This window comes from Rhopalosiphum padi, chromosome 4, assembly GCF_020882245.1.
Source record: "Rhopalosiphum padi isolate XX-2018 chromosome 4, ASM2088224v1, whole genome shotgun sequence".
Taxonomy (NCBI): domain Eukaryota; kingdom Metazoa; phylum Arthropoda; class Insecta; order Hemiptera; family Aphididae; genus Rhopalosiphum; species Rhopalosiphum padi.
Genome location: NC_083600.1, coordinates 4,510,741 through 4,527,952, shown reverse-complemented (window position 1 = coordinate 4,527,952; position 17,212 = coordinate 4,510,741). Strand labels below are relative to the sequence as shown.

The 17,212-nt window shown below is 25.1% G+C and overlaps 2 protein-coding genes across 3 annotated transcripts in view; one reads left to right on the top strand and one right to left on the bottom strand.

The window, feature by feature from the left end:
* The first annotated feature begins 5,008 nt into the window (after nt 1-5,008).
* On the top strand, nt 5,009-9,524 carry LOC132929834 (glutathione S-transferase-like). The gene is made up of 5 exons (XM_060995433.1): nt 5,009-5,423; nt 5,499-5,652; nt 8,190-8,357; nt 8,445-8,587; nt 9,189-9,524. Exons 2-5 carry the CDS (start codon nt 5,520-5,522, stop codon nt 9,354-9,356), a joined length of 612 nt encoding a protein of 203 aa, XP_060851416.1. The 5' UTR covers nt 5,009-5,423; nt 5,499-5,519; the 3' UTR covers nt 9,357-9,524.
* Nucleotides 9,525-12,487: 2,963 nt separating this feature from the next.
* Nucleotides 12,488-17,212, bottom strand: part of LOC132929375 (uncharacterized) — a 208,479-nt gene continuing 203,754 nt past the window's right edge. For both annotated transcript variants that reach the window (XM_060994694.1, XM_060994695.1), the window contains exon 6: nt 12,488-16,604. In XM_060994694.1, coding sequence (XP_060850677.1) covers nt 16,489-16,604 — 116 coding nt within the window. In that variant the 3' untranslated portion in view covers nt 12,488-16,488. The remainder of the gene's footprint in view (nt 16,605-17,212) is intronic.

Sequence of the window (17,212 nt, the reverse complement as noted above, 5' to 3'; positions counted from 1 at the left end):
AGGTTTCTTAAACTGAATGTATTGTAAAGGTCATCTATGTGAAAATCATACGATTACAATAGTATAAATCTTAACAGTGAAACCAATGTAATAATAAGCGGATTTGAGGCAAACTTTGATGGTTTGATGTATTGTACCCAAACAACAATACAATAGCTAATAATATATTATACAGGTGTTAAATAGACTGTACGCAAGGTGTTGGTGTTGAGGATATCTTTTAAAAATTTAAATTTATAAAACAACTTTTGTACCGTACTAATTAGTAACTACATATAATTATATATACATGATTAATATGTTTAGTCCACCTTAAATTTTTATCAAAAATCACCCCAAGATATTTAATTGAGTCATCAACATGCAATGTTCAAGCTTATTATATTTACAAGAATCTAAGGAACTATTACAATAATTTGAGTAGTGTAAAACAAATGGATTGTATATTAAACCTTGATTTTTATAAATTAAAAAAAAACATATATAATTTTATTTTTTAATATTGAGTGAGTTCAAATAAATTATTTTCAAACCAGTTATTAATAGTTTTCAAATTTTCAAGGTGAGTGTAGTTAGGTTATATATTATATATTAACTACATTATTTGAGGTACTACTAACAAAAATTAAGGTATCATCAGCAAAACTGCCAAAACTTATTATCTGCTTAGTATTTAAATTTAAACCAATTAAACCATTTGTATAGATTATCCAACGATGATGGTTTTTTAAGTAATTTGTTTTATAATATTTACATAAGCTACAAACTATTGGTAAGAAAAAAAATTCAAAATTCGAACTTAAGGCATTTCCCCAGCCCCCACCGAAATTTTGATTAAAAAAAAATTAAACCTTTATAAATAAAAAAACAAGATTTCAAATCAATACAAACCGGCTACAAAAGATTAGTAAAAAAATATTCGAACTACAAAACTTATAGAATTTGTTAAAAAGTTATTAAATTCATTTCCAAAAAAAATAAAATTCTAATAACGTTATGTTATAAATACGTTTTTTGTTTATTGTTAATCTTTAATTATGATTAGAATGATATAATGTGTATTTGTTTTTTTTCGTTTTTCGTTTACTAGCTGGTTTTGTTTATTATTTTTATTTTTATTTTCGTTATAGCGACAAAACTTTATACATAAACTTTTGAAGTCCTGGTTTACACACACACGAATACACACGTATATACACTTGGTTAGCAACCCTGTCAACTTTTGCCAGATACTATACACAATAACACAATAAAATACACATAAAATTCACACAGGTTGGCCAGTGTGTCGTTGGTAATCGACCCATAAGGTATCCGGGCGGGATATTAGGTGACCTCGACATGATTTTGAACATGAATAGTTGTAATCATTGTACATTTTTCAAAAATGAAAAATACCGAAGTTGTTACAAGCAATTTAAACAAATTGATCGGTTAAGCTCGTCAAGTTGTCAAATTTTCGAAAAGTTAAAATAATTATATGAATCACTCATGACCAGTTTAGAACCACAAAGAAAGATACAGTATTTGTATTTGGTGTTATAACTATTAAATATATAATATATGTGTTTCGGATGAAACAACAATTAGGAGGCATTGTTCTCACATATTCGTTGAGAATCATTCAATCAAATAGTTGCTAAGCCTTATATCAAACAACAAGCTATTGAACTTAATCCCGAAATAATGTATAAAAATTAACCATTAAAAGACAAGTAATCCGAGTATTTCATCCAGCGGAATGTCAAATACCATTAGTCCACGACTGGGGCTCGTTCAGTCGTTCCCATCACGGAAAAATGTATTTATAAAAGCAATGTTTACATTGCAATTATTAAATAACTAACTTTAATGGCACGGGTTTATCGCAGTATATTAAAACATAATATATAAACGATGATATCGCTCAAGTAGATAAATGTTTTGTGTTGTAGTTTACACTAACGTTGTTTAATGGTGGTTCTATAATATATGGAATAATATGTAATAAAGTGTAATTATACATTAACATTAGTATTTGTACTTATGCATACATTAAACTATACAGTTGTTGTAATTACTTATCAGTTGTATCAATTACTCCGGTAGTAGCCAGTAGGCAGTTTATCTAGTAGCTATTAATTATTATAGCTATAGTATAAAATGATAAAATATAATTAGTATATAATAATTTACTACATAGAATGTATATTGTATAATAATAAAATAATATATTCGTATCATATCTATATATATATTAATAGTGACGCATAACATATTATCGTGTGTATTTTTTATTTTTATTTATGACCAGTAGTTAATTATTATAAAATTTGAATTACAATTTAATATTAAAATTAATATAATGATTTGTGTCTATACTGTATGTATAGTCTATATACTCGTACATACAAAATATGGGCGATTGGATAATGGGTACTGCTCTGCTGTATAGTAGGTGTCGAGTGGGTTTACTGTAATAATTGTGTTAAATTTGAATTCAGTGATTATTATTATTATTATTATATACAAAAAAACAATTCTGAGCTGAGACGGTCTGTCAGCCTATATCACCAAGTATTTTTTTTGTTGATATTGCTCTTAGTCTAATTCATTTTACTGGTAGTATTATAGTATAGGTTAATTTAATTTTTACCGAAACATTTATTTTATTATTAACATTTAATTATTTTAATAGTATACAATATTTATACTTTTAGCTTATATCAATATATCATACTATAATATTATTGTTATTAACTTTTGAGTGAACAGGTGTTACCGTAAAATAGTGTGAACAGATTCATAGAATAAATAGGGAATGGTTTATAAAATTAATCAACATATTCAATAAATGTTATTGCCTAGGTATGATAAAATTCATAATATACGTAAAAATGTATTAAGTTCTCATGAATAATATATTTGAATTATAACAAAATAACTATTATCGCGCTATTCTTTGTTTTTAAATATACATTTTTGTCCAAATTTTTCAAACTTAAAATATTTATAAAAAAAATTTGTTTACCTATATATTTTAGGATTCTGAGCGGAGCGATGGCTGTATTGATTATCATGATGTGTTTTATTTTTGTGTATATAAGCGTATTAAGTACATAATAAGTTATTGTCGATAAAACGCTTCGATAATTGATAAGAATAACTAACAAGTAAAAATCAAGAAAAAACGAAATCAATTATTATGCAAATTCAATTTTCGACAAAATCGATTTTGTCTCTTTGATGTAACTCAAAAAAGAAAAACCGTGGATAGGTACCTACTTGAAATTTTCACCAAATGATGATATGCGGATATAAGTAATAATAGTAAAACGATCGAGAACCGTTGTATCTAAATCCAAGTTATAACTTTATACAAGTGTTGATAGTTTGATACAAATGTAGTGTACTTAACATATACACATAAACCAAATAGTTTAATTTTGATTGTTTTTTTTTAAAAATTATTTATTTCAAAATAGTTATTGCATTCAGCATTGACTATTATTATTTTTTAAATTTTCTTTTTGTTTCTTGATTCTGTTACACTTTTGGCGTTTATGGGTTTACACTCATTGAAACTGATTATTAACACGAAACCCGTGTAAATATTTCCATATATATTGATAATATAAATAAGTCATAAAGTAGGTACGTATACGGTATACATACTTTTTTATTACGTTACCAGGAAATACTAAAGTATATATCACAATCACACGAATGACGCACGATTGGGGAAATAAAAAAGTTATTATAATAGATAAATGCAAATTAAATGATACTCGCCACATTACCATAATGAATTCCTTATTAGTTATTAGTAGGTATTAAAATATCCAAACTAGAAATATATTTATAAACATAAATAAATAATTAAATAATATATTATAGTCTTTAAATAAATCGCATCAATGTCAAGGTTGATAGTATACCTACTCATTATATGTATTTGCGTGCTCAACGCTCTTCGTGTACGTTTAAGTTAATTTTGAGAAATTAAAATAATTATTTCGTACCTCGCAGCCTTGGCTAATTACTTTTAAAAATTATTAAAATTACAATTATTTGTTACATTTTTAAAATATGATGTCATTCCATTTTCGTTCTTAAATGTAATTAAATTATTTTTTTTCAAACAAAAAGTACCTAATGCGACCGCTATAGCCATCATGGTCAATGGTGACATTATAACTTCTAGATTTTTATCATTCATCTTATGGGCTCAATAAATTCATGGTTTCGTTTCTTGAAAATGCGTTGATTGCTTTGAGTAAAGCCGTAAATAGGTACATCGGTACATGTATAGTTACATATCACTAATCACTATTAAAAAAAATTATGAAGTTTCAAACCTATAGAAACTATTTAAATATAGATATCAAAGAAAAGAAATGAAGAAAAATTTACCATAATATATGTAGGTACCTAAAGTCTGGTTTTATAATTTTTAACAAATTTTTGATTTCCTTACTCTTTTTCATAGATTTTGTAGTACCTAAATGAATTTTAGATTTCTCGTATTCGAATACTACCGAATGGATTTCCTTTTTTTATTCCAAAATTAACTTTTACCGTAATATCTATTACTGAAAATATCAAATCAAAATACAATTGCTACAGAACATAGAAAAGAGGTTAAAACGAATTAAAATATTAATTTAAAAATTAGAATTGGACTTTTTTATTTTCTTCTAACTAATAATTATTATCGTATTCGAAATGAACGAAAGAACAAGCGTAGATCGTTTGGGCGAACACTGTTTGTGAATCACAATATTCGCACAATATAATTTTTTCGTTGAAAGTTGATTATAAAATATACATTAAAATTCGACGGTATTTTTATAGCAGTTTAAAAGACTTGAACGCGAATTTTTCGTACACCCGAGCACACGTTGTAATGACATTTTACCGTTTTGGCAACACTGAAATCGCGCGTTCGTCCTATAGTATATTATAATATGCGTGCGATTATACCAGTCACGGACGAAGAGCCATCAATTATCTATTATAATTATTATTGTTATCGTTAATGTTGTTATAATAATATACTGAGAACAGGTCGAGAATAGGCAATGCATAGCAATCATCGTTATTTTTACGAATAGGCGTGGAATGTGAATCCACTGGATCGTGAGCGCCACCGTCGCACCGTACCGCGTCGCCACCACTCGCCACCAGACAACACCATACCGAACCCAACCGCGACTGTCCAAACAACACGCAACGCTTCCCCCCACCACACCACTTAGATACCGCAAAAACGACCTCGAGACGAAATATTTTTCAATTTTATTATTTAGTATAGTCACTATTATTTATTTACCGTTAGTGCTGACTGAGTACTACCTATAGTGGACGCTACTACGCCAGACAGTTCTCTGTGTTCTGTTGAACTGGTTAACAATTCCCGGTTATAAATTGTTTACATATTTTAGGTATCTATTATTCTTATTCTTATTATTAATATTTAATACCATTACAGTCAATATATACATTTTATTTTTGTTTAGTAAATCAAAATTTTTTCGAAAATGTCGTCGTACAAAGTCACGTACTTCAACATCACTGCTCTGGCTGAACCCATCAGATTTCTTCTGTCATACTTGAACATCGATTTCGAAGATTTTCGTTTTGAACGCGAACAATGGCCTGCACTCAAGCCGAGTAAGTTTTTATTAAATATAGCTCAATGGTACCTATTTAATATCTTTTATTGCAAACTATCTCGCAGCTCTTTATAACTTAACTGTAGGTGGCATAATATTTAAATACTTTACTAAATCGATTCTTAAATTCTAAATTATTTGCTATTTGTGTACAATTGTAGATATTATTGGTACTAAAAACCTATAAACCTATAGATTGGTACTTACTATTTAATTAGTATACACTCATAATCGAAAATAGAAATGTTGATTGGATTATTTATTTTTTCATTCAAATATTTATTATTTATTTTTCAATCTCTTTTCATTAATTAAATAGAATTAGGTACCTAAATTACTTGGCATAAATAAGTATAGGTGTTAGGGTTAGTAATATATGTGGATAAAATGTTTTATACATTATACATATTATTATACACTATGCGTATAATAACTTAAGATATGTTTACATTTTTTTTTCTATATTTATGTACTTTTATTATTCATCAAATTTTTAATTGGTTTTAAGTTTTAACTTGTCTTATATCCATCAATCTAATTTATAACTTTTAAATACCTACCTAGTATCTTATTGGATGGAAAATAAATCATTTACTTATATAATATATGATACTATACAACATACCTAGTATCTACTAATTTCAGCAAATTCAAGTTTTCAGAAAATATCTAATTAAATTAAGATAAGTAACAATAAAAACATTTATCTTTTAGTTATTGATTAAATATTTAATCAATGCTTTTAGTAGTGAATTATTTAAATATTATTATTTATTTTTTTTTATCCACTTACTTAATTTTTTTAATAATAAAACAAAATATTCAAAAATGTTTTCATGTAATAATTAGTAAATAATTAAGATAAACTATAAATGTAAAAAAACAAATTTATTTTTCCATAATTTAACAAAATATTTAAATAATCTTTCTTTTGTAATCAATAATTTGGTTTTAGATCTAGTTGTCTAATGACACAATTGATGCATTATTTAGAGTAAATTATCACTAAAAAATTGGAGTATTTAAGTATAAGTGGAGTACCTAATAATACGTTTAAATCTTTTTTGAGTGGTAGAACTCAAAGAGTTAAGCTTAATGATCATTATAGTAAAAATCCTGAAGCATCTTGTGTATTATCTTGAAGTACAGTATTAGATCACTTATTACTTATAATTTTTTTCAACAATCTCTTATAAATTAATACAAATTTATACACTGAAGTATTGAGATTTGCTGACGCCATGCCATTAATAATAAATCTGAACTAACTGAGGATAATTTATGATACAATTTATGTTTGGTTTTATAAAAACAATTTAAAATTAAATTTACTAAGTCAAAATATATTTGATTTAATTCATAAGTGTTTAACATTTTAAGTATTTTAAAACTAAGAAGTTCATTCATTCATATTTAATAGTTAATTAAATAATACATGTGGACCATAGTGCATTGAACTTGAAAATATTAAAGAAATGAAATATCTAGGTCTAATTGTTAATTATTGATTTAAATAAGATAGTCATGTAAATTATTCTTTTTATTTAAAGAAATTATTTATTCTTCTTTTGTGTAATTAATGCACTCTTCTGGTATATCTATTTGGAAAGGATCTTTATTAATTATTTATCTAGATTTATTGTTGCTATTAATTATATTTTCAAATATTTAATAAATCTAATAGTACAGCCTTAATTTATAAAAAATTTACTGTGAATGATTTTAAATTTAATTAATTGAACAACACACATTTGCCAAAACATAAAAATGTATTTAGCCAAAAAAGTGTTTTATATAAAATTGTAAGTTTAGATTGAATCTTAAATATTAATATAAATAACTTCCATAATTTATCCATATATAAGTTATTTTAAACATGTTGATTTATTATTATTTAATTTATAGTTGGTAATACTTATGAAAAAATTATATTTGATTTTACATTTTTTTCATTGCAACACTATTTCATAAATGTATTTCAATTAATAATTTATATTAGTATATTCCTATTTGTAAGATTTAATTATTAAGGACTATTACCCAACACAAGTTCAGTTTATAAGGGATACTGCAATATTGATGTTATGAATATAATATGTTATAAAATGACAAAATGTACCATCTATTATTATTGTTGCAATCAAGTTATTATTATTATTAAATACCCAAGATTAGAAAATTTAATAACTTTAAAACTAACTGTAAAATACAATGTTGAACAATCAAAAAATCTGTTGTAAAAAAAAAAACATTTTGCATACATTTTTTCCCATTGTGTTTATCACATATATGTATTATATATATAAATATACATTTTATAATAAAATGTATTATAGATCTGTAGTAAATATAAATAATATATAATTATATAAATCATAGTTAGATAGGTACCATGTTTGTATATATGAGTTGCTTACTATCTGTAATATATCATTTTTTTAGTTTAGATACGTTGATATTTATATAATTTTTAGATAATATATAATTTAGTTATTGGATAAATATTAAGTACCGTTTTGTTTTTATTTGTTTTAGCAATGCCATTTGGCAAAGTGCCAACATTGGAAATTGATGGCAAAGTATTGAATCAATCAACTGCTATTACTCGTTATTTATCTAAAAAGGCTGGATTAGCTGGTAGTGATGACTGGGAATCTTTGTTAATCGATATTGCTGTTGATAACATTCATGATTTACGTCAAGGTAAATAGTACCTATTATTCATAATTAATTATAATAATTATTATTTAGATTATTAATTGTATTATATAATATATATTATTTTTATAGCAATAGCATTATATGCATATGATCCAAATGAAGCAACTAAAGAAGCAAGATATGCACCTTTGATCAATGAAACAATACCATTTTATATGGATAAATTTGAAAAAAGTGTCGGAGAAAATAATGGATACTTTGTAAATGGAAAGGTACCTATGCTTATAATTTATTGAATATATTTACAATTCGTCTAACAACTAAACAGAATGTTTTTGTTAAAATATTTAATATAATTTAAATTTAAATTCAACTTTCTTTTATAAATATTATAAGTTAGTTATGATAAACTGGGTTTAGTTTTTTATTTGATGACATTAGGATACAGGTTATCTTAATTATTGCCGTATCTGATATTTACTTTCATTTATCTATTTGCTCTCTTTAAAATGTCAATACATGAATAAAAATATTGAATAATTACTAATGCTAAATTGTACAGGGTATTTGTGTACAACTTTTGTATGTTTTAGGCAGGGTCCTTATGTTTATTTAATTTATTTTTATTTTATTGTTCAAAATTTGTTTTTTATATAAATTTTTGTTGGTCCATTATTGATAGGTTTATAAGACTAACAGTATACACAGTTCTATAAGATTGTAATTATAGCATTTTATCTAGTTGATTATTTGTTTATATTTTCTATTTAATTAATTAATTTTTTTTTGTAATAATTAAGATTTTAATTAATAATTTGATATTTTATAAATAAATGAAGAACTTAATGTTAATTTTAATATTTTTTGTTTCAGTTGTCTTGGGCTGATCTATTTTTTGTTGCTGTTTTAAACTACTTGAATTTTATGGCAAAAATTGATTTATTAGAGGGTCGTCCAAACTTGAAAGCACTGAAAGAAAAGGTATTAGAAGTACCTCAAATTAAGGCATGGGTTGCTAAACGACCAACAGACAATCCTTAAATATCAAACAGTATAAAACAGCACATAATAATAATAAGAAGAAGATTACATTTATTTTAAATTTAATTTTACCTCTACAGATGAATTTTATTTTTACACTTTTTATGATTATATAACATTGTTTTTTTTTGAAAATAAAGCACTTTTGAAAAGTTTTATGAAAGTTAATACAGTATACATTATACGAGTTAATAATTTGCATTTATTACTGTATACTTATTGATTTTAATTTTTGAAGGTTGTTCCAGTAAAATTAGATCTACTTGGTTTTTAAGGAGTCAAAAGTAAAAAATTTATAATACTTTACAATAACTGCCAAACTGCTCAAAAATTAAGGAAAAATCTGGAATTTTTAAGAAAAACTAAGATTTGACAAAATCAATTTTTTTTTTTTAGTGTTTCTCAAAACTAAATAATTCTAGATACTTTGAATGTTTACCAAAATGTTTATATTAGTATTTCCTACAAATAGCAAAATAGTCTTAATATTTTGATTATTTTTTAACTATATATACAGTTGAAATTTTCCTTTTTTTTTTTATCAGTTTTTACTATAAATTTTGATGAGTTATTCACTGGTCCATAAACTTAAAACAAGATTTTTTAAGTTTTCTAATTAAAAAAAAAAGTATATTATAGTTACATTTACAATTATAGACCCCAGTTTAGTTTAGTATATTATATTTATAGTATAAGTATATTCTGTGAAGATATATCTATACATCTAAGTATAATATTGACATAATTAAAGCACAATACACTCTATAATATGTTTTATTTATTTTTGTATCAAACATTATATCTAGTTTATAAAATGTAATGGCATATCATACTCTTGATTTGTATACATAATAGCTAGCCTACAAATTAAGTATCTTTCATATTACCTATTTATATAAATGTGTGATACAGTATTATTGAATTAATCCACTAATGATGGGTGTGTCAGCTTTAAAAAAATATTGGGTGGTTACTTAAAATACTTAAACACATATACATACTTACCTCATAACTGAAACTGGCGTTGAAGGTGCCATTAAAGCAGATTTAAAGTTGCTTTTATATTTTAAATACAATTTTGTTTTTGTAATATTGAATTTGTTACAATTGATTGTTGGATAAGGTATATTGATATTATAATGATGTATAAATTCTCATAAACTGCTTATAATTAATCATTTGTAAATTTTTAGTTCAATTACCCATCTACTATTTTGCAATAAACACTAAAATCTTTTATTAATTATTTCATTCAATGAACATAACCTTACATTAAATTAAATTCCATTGTCTTTTACATTAGATAATGTTACCTTACTAAGATAGGTACCTATATTCATTATACTTATTTACTCGCAATATAATTATTAAACTAAAATTTAGTGATGGGTTGTTACCTAAAGCTAGTAGATACCTACAGAGATAGTTCTGGGTATTCAAATATTTTATATCCATTATACAAGTTTGTTGTAAACAGTTAGTTAATTATATTATTTATAGTAATATTTTAATAACTACTAGGTATTTATTTAATATATGTGATTTGTGTTTGCTAACATAATTGTTAAATAATTATTAATTAATATTCACCTTATAAAATTATCAATATAAAAACATTAACAGAAACATAAATGTAAAACAATTAGTGCTCAGAAGTATTGATTGACAGGTGATATCTGTTTAAAACCATTTTTCATCGTATACAATGATTTGTAACAAATTCATTACAGTTGCTAACTCAATGACCTGCAATGGTGCACTCGACATACATACAGCAAAGCAAATTTCTCAGTTTATTAAAATATTGTCTTAAGAACATGCGCAATTAAATGTTTTTAAACTCAAATATAAGTAAGTTTAAACAATAGCGATTAACTAGCTATGTAAAATATAAGTACGTCTATTCTACTAAAAATTATAAAAATAATAAGTACCTACCTTGGCCTAACTAATAGTTTATTGTTAACTTTAATTGACACTTTGAATATAGAATTTTGCAATTGTCATTATGAGATGATTTTTAATTTGTACATTTCGTTTTAATTTAAATGTTTTTCATAGACCGATCCCTCGTTTTTTTATCGATTTTTCGTTTCAGATATTCTCGTATTTGACTGAATACACATATCGGATACAGGTATCATAGTCTGTTCACCGAGATAATATGGTTATTTTATGCGTACAACTGGTGCTGAGAAATAGCGAATTGGGTGTTAACACGATACGTTCAAGTTTGTGCCAAGGGCCTACTTTATTCTTTTGGCGAACGGAATGATTGGATGAACTAAAATGTATATTATAATTTATAATTAATTCAACAAAATTATACAGAACACTGCAGTAATGTACCCATTTTGCCTATACGATACGCCGTGCAACACTTTATGTTTGCAGAAAGTAATAATAATTAAAACAATAATATAATATTATTATTAATATTAATTATATTATACAGTAGCATCGTAGACAGTTCCCTTCAAATTACCACGAAGCTACTGTATATGGGTAATATGTAGGTACACTTCATTTTTAACAGTACTTTTTTATGCTAAAAACAATTTTTAGCGTAATTAATAACGTAGATGGTATAGGTATTACATATTTTACAATTGTAAATTTTACTATATTTTTGATATTAATATAATTTATTTTTAACTAAAATTAATTAAAACTACACTTGTGTATACACCTTTACGATTGTTTTGTAATTTTTTATAATTTTCTCGAAATCTACAAATACATTTATAAAATGCCCTATTTTAAGTACTTAAGTGCCACTTATTTTATATTTCCAATTAATAGAGTTTTTATATGAGAATCATCGAGTGTACACTTAAACACTATTCATTTTATATTGAATATTCAATATATTTGCAGTTTTTCTCAGAATCTAATATTATTTATTTAATTTTTTTTTTTTTTATAGTAAAGTAAAAATAATAAGCATTTCTTATCATAATCGTAAATTGATTATAATTTTCAACCATTAATTTTTGTTTTTTTATTGTAAATACACAGTTTTTAGAATTTTGAATAATGGAAATAATAAATAATATATTCATTATTTATTGAGACTAACATGTTTTTTTTATTCTAACAAATAATTATATAAATATTTTTTGAAGTAAAAATAATGTCGAAAAAACATAATTATTCAGCTTGTATGGCAAATAACTCTATTTACAATTTAGTTTTTACACCATAGATCATAATCATAGTATATTGCATTACCCGATCGTTGTAGCGATGTCCAATATAAACTTTCATAATATACTCATTTATTTACGCGATATTGTATATGTGTAAATTAATGCCTGTCTAGCAGAATACTCGTTTGCTTATTCTTTTATTATATTTTCAAATGTTAGTTTTGCTTACGATATCATTAGCAGATAATTTCTTAGCTTAGGTATTTGGAAAGTTATTTATATTGAACACGGATTTCCAAGCGAGTAATACATTGACGGTCAAAACAATTACAATAATCGGTATGATCTACTAGTAAATTTTACATAAAATGTATCATAAAAACAGTAATACTAAATTTAATAATATAATATTAAATATTACTTAAACTATCGTGTTATAACACATTATATATAGTATAAATATTAAGGTTTTTAACTATTTAGATTTAAAAAATAAATGAACAATCATAATATATTATTAAATTATAATATGAATATATAATAATAATATTGATCTAGACTAATATTGATGTTGAAATCAATGTATATTGTACACATAAATTTAAATATTTAATACTTAGTGAACGTTAAATAGCTTTTGAGCCATACGTAACATAGCTGAATGTTTTTCTGAATAAATTTGTTCTTCCCGATTATAACTTCTTAAAGTAGATTTTTAAACACTAAATAATATTACTTAATATTCATAATACACTATGTTATTATTACAACAGCTTACAACAAGTATCATTTTACATAATTCGGTGATAGTTGGTGCTTCGAGGTTGTATAGGGAATATATTTAACTAATATTTTTATATTAGATATTTTTTATGTATTCACAAATATACAATTGTGTACGAAATAATATTATTCACAATAATGTGAGAATGGTTGCTTAAATGCAATATAATAATATAATAAATCTTATAAAATAAAAATATGTAATGATAACATTGATGGAAGGCCATTATTATAAAGACAAAAATTGGTATAGGATCAATAAATGATAATATATTATACATTTTAAGATTGCTACCTACTTCATATGTCATTAAGAAAGTAATATTATATAATAATAATAACATACAAGTTAACTAAATCAGAGATTGACAGTATTTTATGTTAATTTAATCCATTCATTTTGAAAATATTATAAAAATGTATGATTTAAAATTTGTATTATGATATTAACAGGCACTAGATCTCAATAATCACTGTTGGATAATATTTTGTTTTGATATTATTTGATTTAAATTATTGTTTTGAACATTAATCCGGTACATAACCAATGAAACAAAGTAGGTATAGATGTGAATTAAAAAAAAATAATAATAAAATTAATTTAAAATATGACTGATATATTGTACAATCATAACACATACATCTATAATATAAAGGAAAAAAATTGACACGAATATATTGTTAAATATACATTAATGGTAACGGTTAATACAAATGCAAAGGAATACAAATTGCAGGTACAAAAAGTATTGTAGACTGGGAAAATGCACGATAAGAAGAAAAAAGTAAAACGGTATTTATACTGTGTGGTATCTTTCACATAAATTTACAATTTAATATAAAATATAGTGGCGATATCCGTATAATTTGAAACCGGTAATGGAACACCTATAGGTATTCTACGGCCGCTGCATCGTAAACACTTGCTGTCGCTTAGATTTATTTCTGTTTTGAAATTCCTATGTTATAACGAGTTTGAGTAGTTGTGATAGTATCTCGACATCATTAGAATTGATACATACACTTAGTCAGTATACGATGGAATTTCGATAAGTCGTCAACAACGAAAAATACCCCGTCAGAATCGTCGTATTTATATAGGTAATAAACAATAACTCAATGCAGGAGTAATCAGATAGTTCACTTTTTTTTTTTTGGCAATAAACGCAGTAACTGTGCGAATGATCATTATAGTCGGGTTTTATTATTATAGATACAAATTATTGTTATGATACAAACATCGATTTGCACAAGTCTTCGGGAAATTCACAACATCAACTCGGTTATAGTATTTATTTATTCCATGTCTCTGATAAATAATAATAAAACAAAATTGCTGAACATTTACAGCATATAATACGAGTATATCGAATAATACGAATTTGACCATATCAGCGCAGAAAAAGGAAGCCGAATAAAAATATTTATTGACGTCGCTATGAGGAAAGTTTACCCGCGATACCCACGTTCTACATAATATTATATAATATCTGTTGTGTGCGAGTATGGGTACTCTTATTATTATACTATTTAGTTCATTCGAGTGAAGGTATACTTGAAAACATTTCCGGTGTTTAGATGAAACGGAGGTTGATTTTATGAGCGCTTGTCAGACAAAACGTCGGCTTTGAAAGGAGTTAGATGTTCGGTGGGCAGGAATAAGAGGAGGGGGGTCGAGGTTTTGTAAACAGAAGCAAGAAACCACGGTGTCGATCTCTATAATTATTAGAAGTAAATATATGCGTAGCGTACAAACTAATTAATCCCTTTTACGATTGCAGGCCAGTCAGTAAAACCTAAAACGTTTAATCAAATCTCAGCTATTTGGATACGCGAATCAAACAGAAATTTATCGGATGACCGTACAACTTTTAATCGTACTTACCCATAGTTAAAAAAGAAAAAAAAATCTAATTTATCGTTTGCGTCACTAAAATATCACGCACGCGGAATAGCCTACGAAATTACGCCGAGTTCCTGTAAAATATGACGATTAGTGTTTTCTGAACACAGCAGAACAGCTGCTAAGAAACCATCAGAACGGTATAAAACGTGATCAGAGTACCGTGGCGATTATTATATTTTCTAGTTTGGTGACTGTAGTGACGAAAGAAATCGATGGTTTAATGCAAAATAATTATAATCAGAAAATTGAAACAAAACAAGCAGATTAAATATCTAGTTTTAGACCACATCGGGAGTATGTTGAAAATGCTGATAACAAAATGTTTCGTTGTTTTGAAAATTCGTTTAAAAATAGAATTACAAAAATCAAAAGCATAAATCACTTTAAAAAAAAACTATAAATAGAAAATAATAAAAACTACAGTGATTTATTCCTACTATATATTATGTTTTTCATACTGAACAGCTTATACCTAGTCATTTGTTGTCATGTTTGATTTAAAAATATAATACATCATATATTGTATATTTTATTAAATGTTTGATAACTAGAATTATCTTACTGTCGTGGGACTTGAGAGTTATCAATATCACACTGCATTAACATTGTTTATTAAAGATTTTGTTTTCTGAGAATGTTTTCATATTTATATTCCGAATTGTATTAAAGTTAAAACAAAGAAATAGTTTTGCAGTTTTAACTACTTAAAACTATTCTGGAAATTAATTAATTCCCATTTTTTCTCGCAAAAACACACACACACACACACACACATATACATAGTACAAATAAACATATACCAGACATAACATACTTACACTGTCTCGTTTGGAATTACAATAGGAGAAAAAAATTGAGATTACTTTTTTAGTTCTTTCTACTTATTGGTATTTTATCATTTCCTTATGGTTTATATATTATTAACAACGAACATGGGATTCACTATATTTGGTCACCGTATGATGAAGTTTTAAATATTTATTTTGGGCACCATTATTATGCGTTGACTCAACACGAATATTGACAAATAATCACGACGTAACATTCAAACAAAATGTATAAGAATTCAATTTGTCATCGACCTGTTATATATATCAAGCACTAAACTATACTATTTTTTTTTTTTTTTTTTTTTATAAAATAATCAATAATTAAATAGCGAACATATAGGTTGGTCATCATTATTATGGGGGTACGTGATACAATGTTGGACTCGTGTAGTAGAGACTGTATTTTTATTTTGAGCTTGGAAAAATAATATCTGTGTGCGCTCTAATACAACGAATATAAAACATCAAAGGTAAGTTGGCCTACAAAAACAACAACATGAGCTGACATTGGTGTATATTGAATTTCTTCTTCCTTTTCGTTTCCATTTGCTGTTTTCTGGTTCTAACGCTGCATTTTTTTCTGTAAAGAATAATAATAATAATAATAATAATAGTATTATTTTTTTTTACAAAAAATATGACGAATAATACATTGTTATATCAAAATATCAAATAACTAAGTAACAAAATAGTAAAATAAAGGTAAACAGTGGTGAATAAATTTGTTAAAATTTTACATAATAACAGTTAGTCAACAAGACTTTACAAAAGTATTTTTCAAACTTCAAACTTCAAAACCATAAAAGAAAATGAGTGAAATATTTTTTTTTATCAAAAAACATAAAATTTGGTCAAATTTCTATCTAAAATGTAAAATAAATTAGCTGCAACTTTTAACCGGCTCACAAAAAACTTATAATAGAATTCTTTATAACGAAACTAAAATTGATTGTTATACTATTAACAAGATATTATATTTAGATTACATGAAACACTTACTAAAAATTAATACCGGGTACACATTTTAATATCATAATTACTGTTTTAAAAATATTATGCAATTTAGACTTTTGAAACTTTAGTAGATACAATTAAAAACGATTTATAATGTTTGATTTGTTCGGTATTGAATATTTATATACAAAAATATTTCCTTTTCCTAAATTTGAAAATTTTTTCAAAAGTTTA

Coding starts and splice junctions, on each gene's coding strand:
- LOC132929834 (XM_060995433.1), top strand. CDS start 5,520: ATGTCGTCGTACAAAGTCACGTACTTCAACATCACTGCTCTGGCTGAA. Junction 5,653..8,189: donor ATGGCCTGCACTCAAGCCGA/GTAAGTTTTTAT, acceptor TATTTGTTTTAG/CAATGCCATTTGGCAAAGTG. Junction 8,588..9,188: donor GATACTTTGTAAATGGAAAG/GTACCTATGCTT, acceptor TTTTTGTTTCAG/TTGTCTTGGGCTGATCTATT.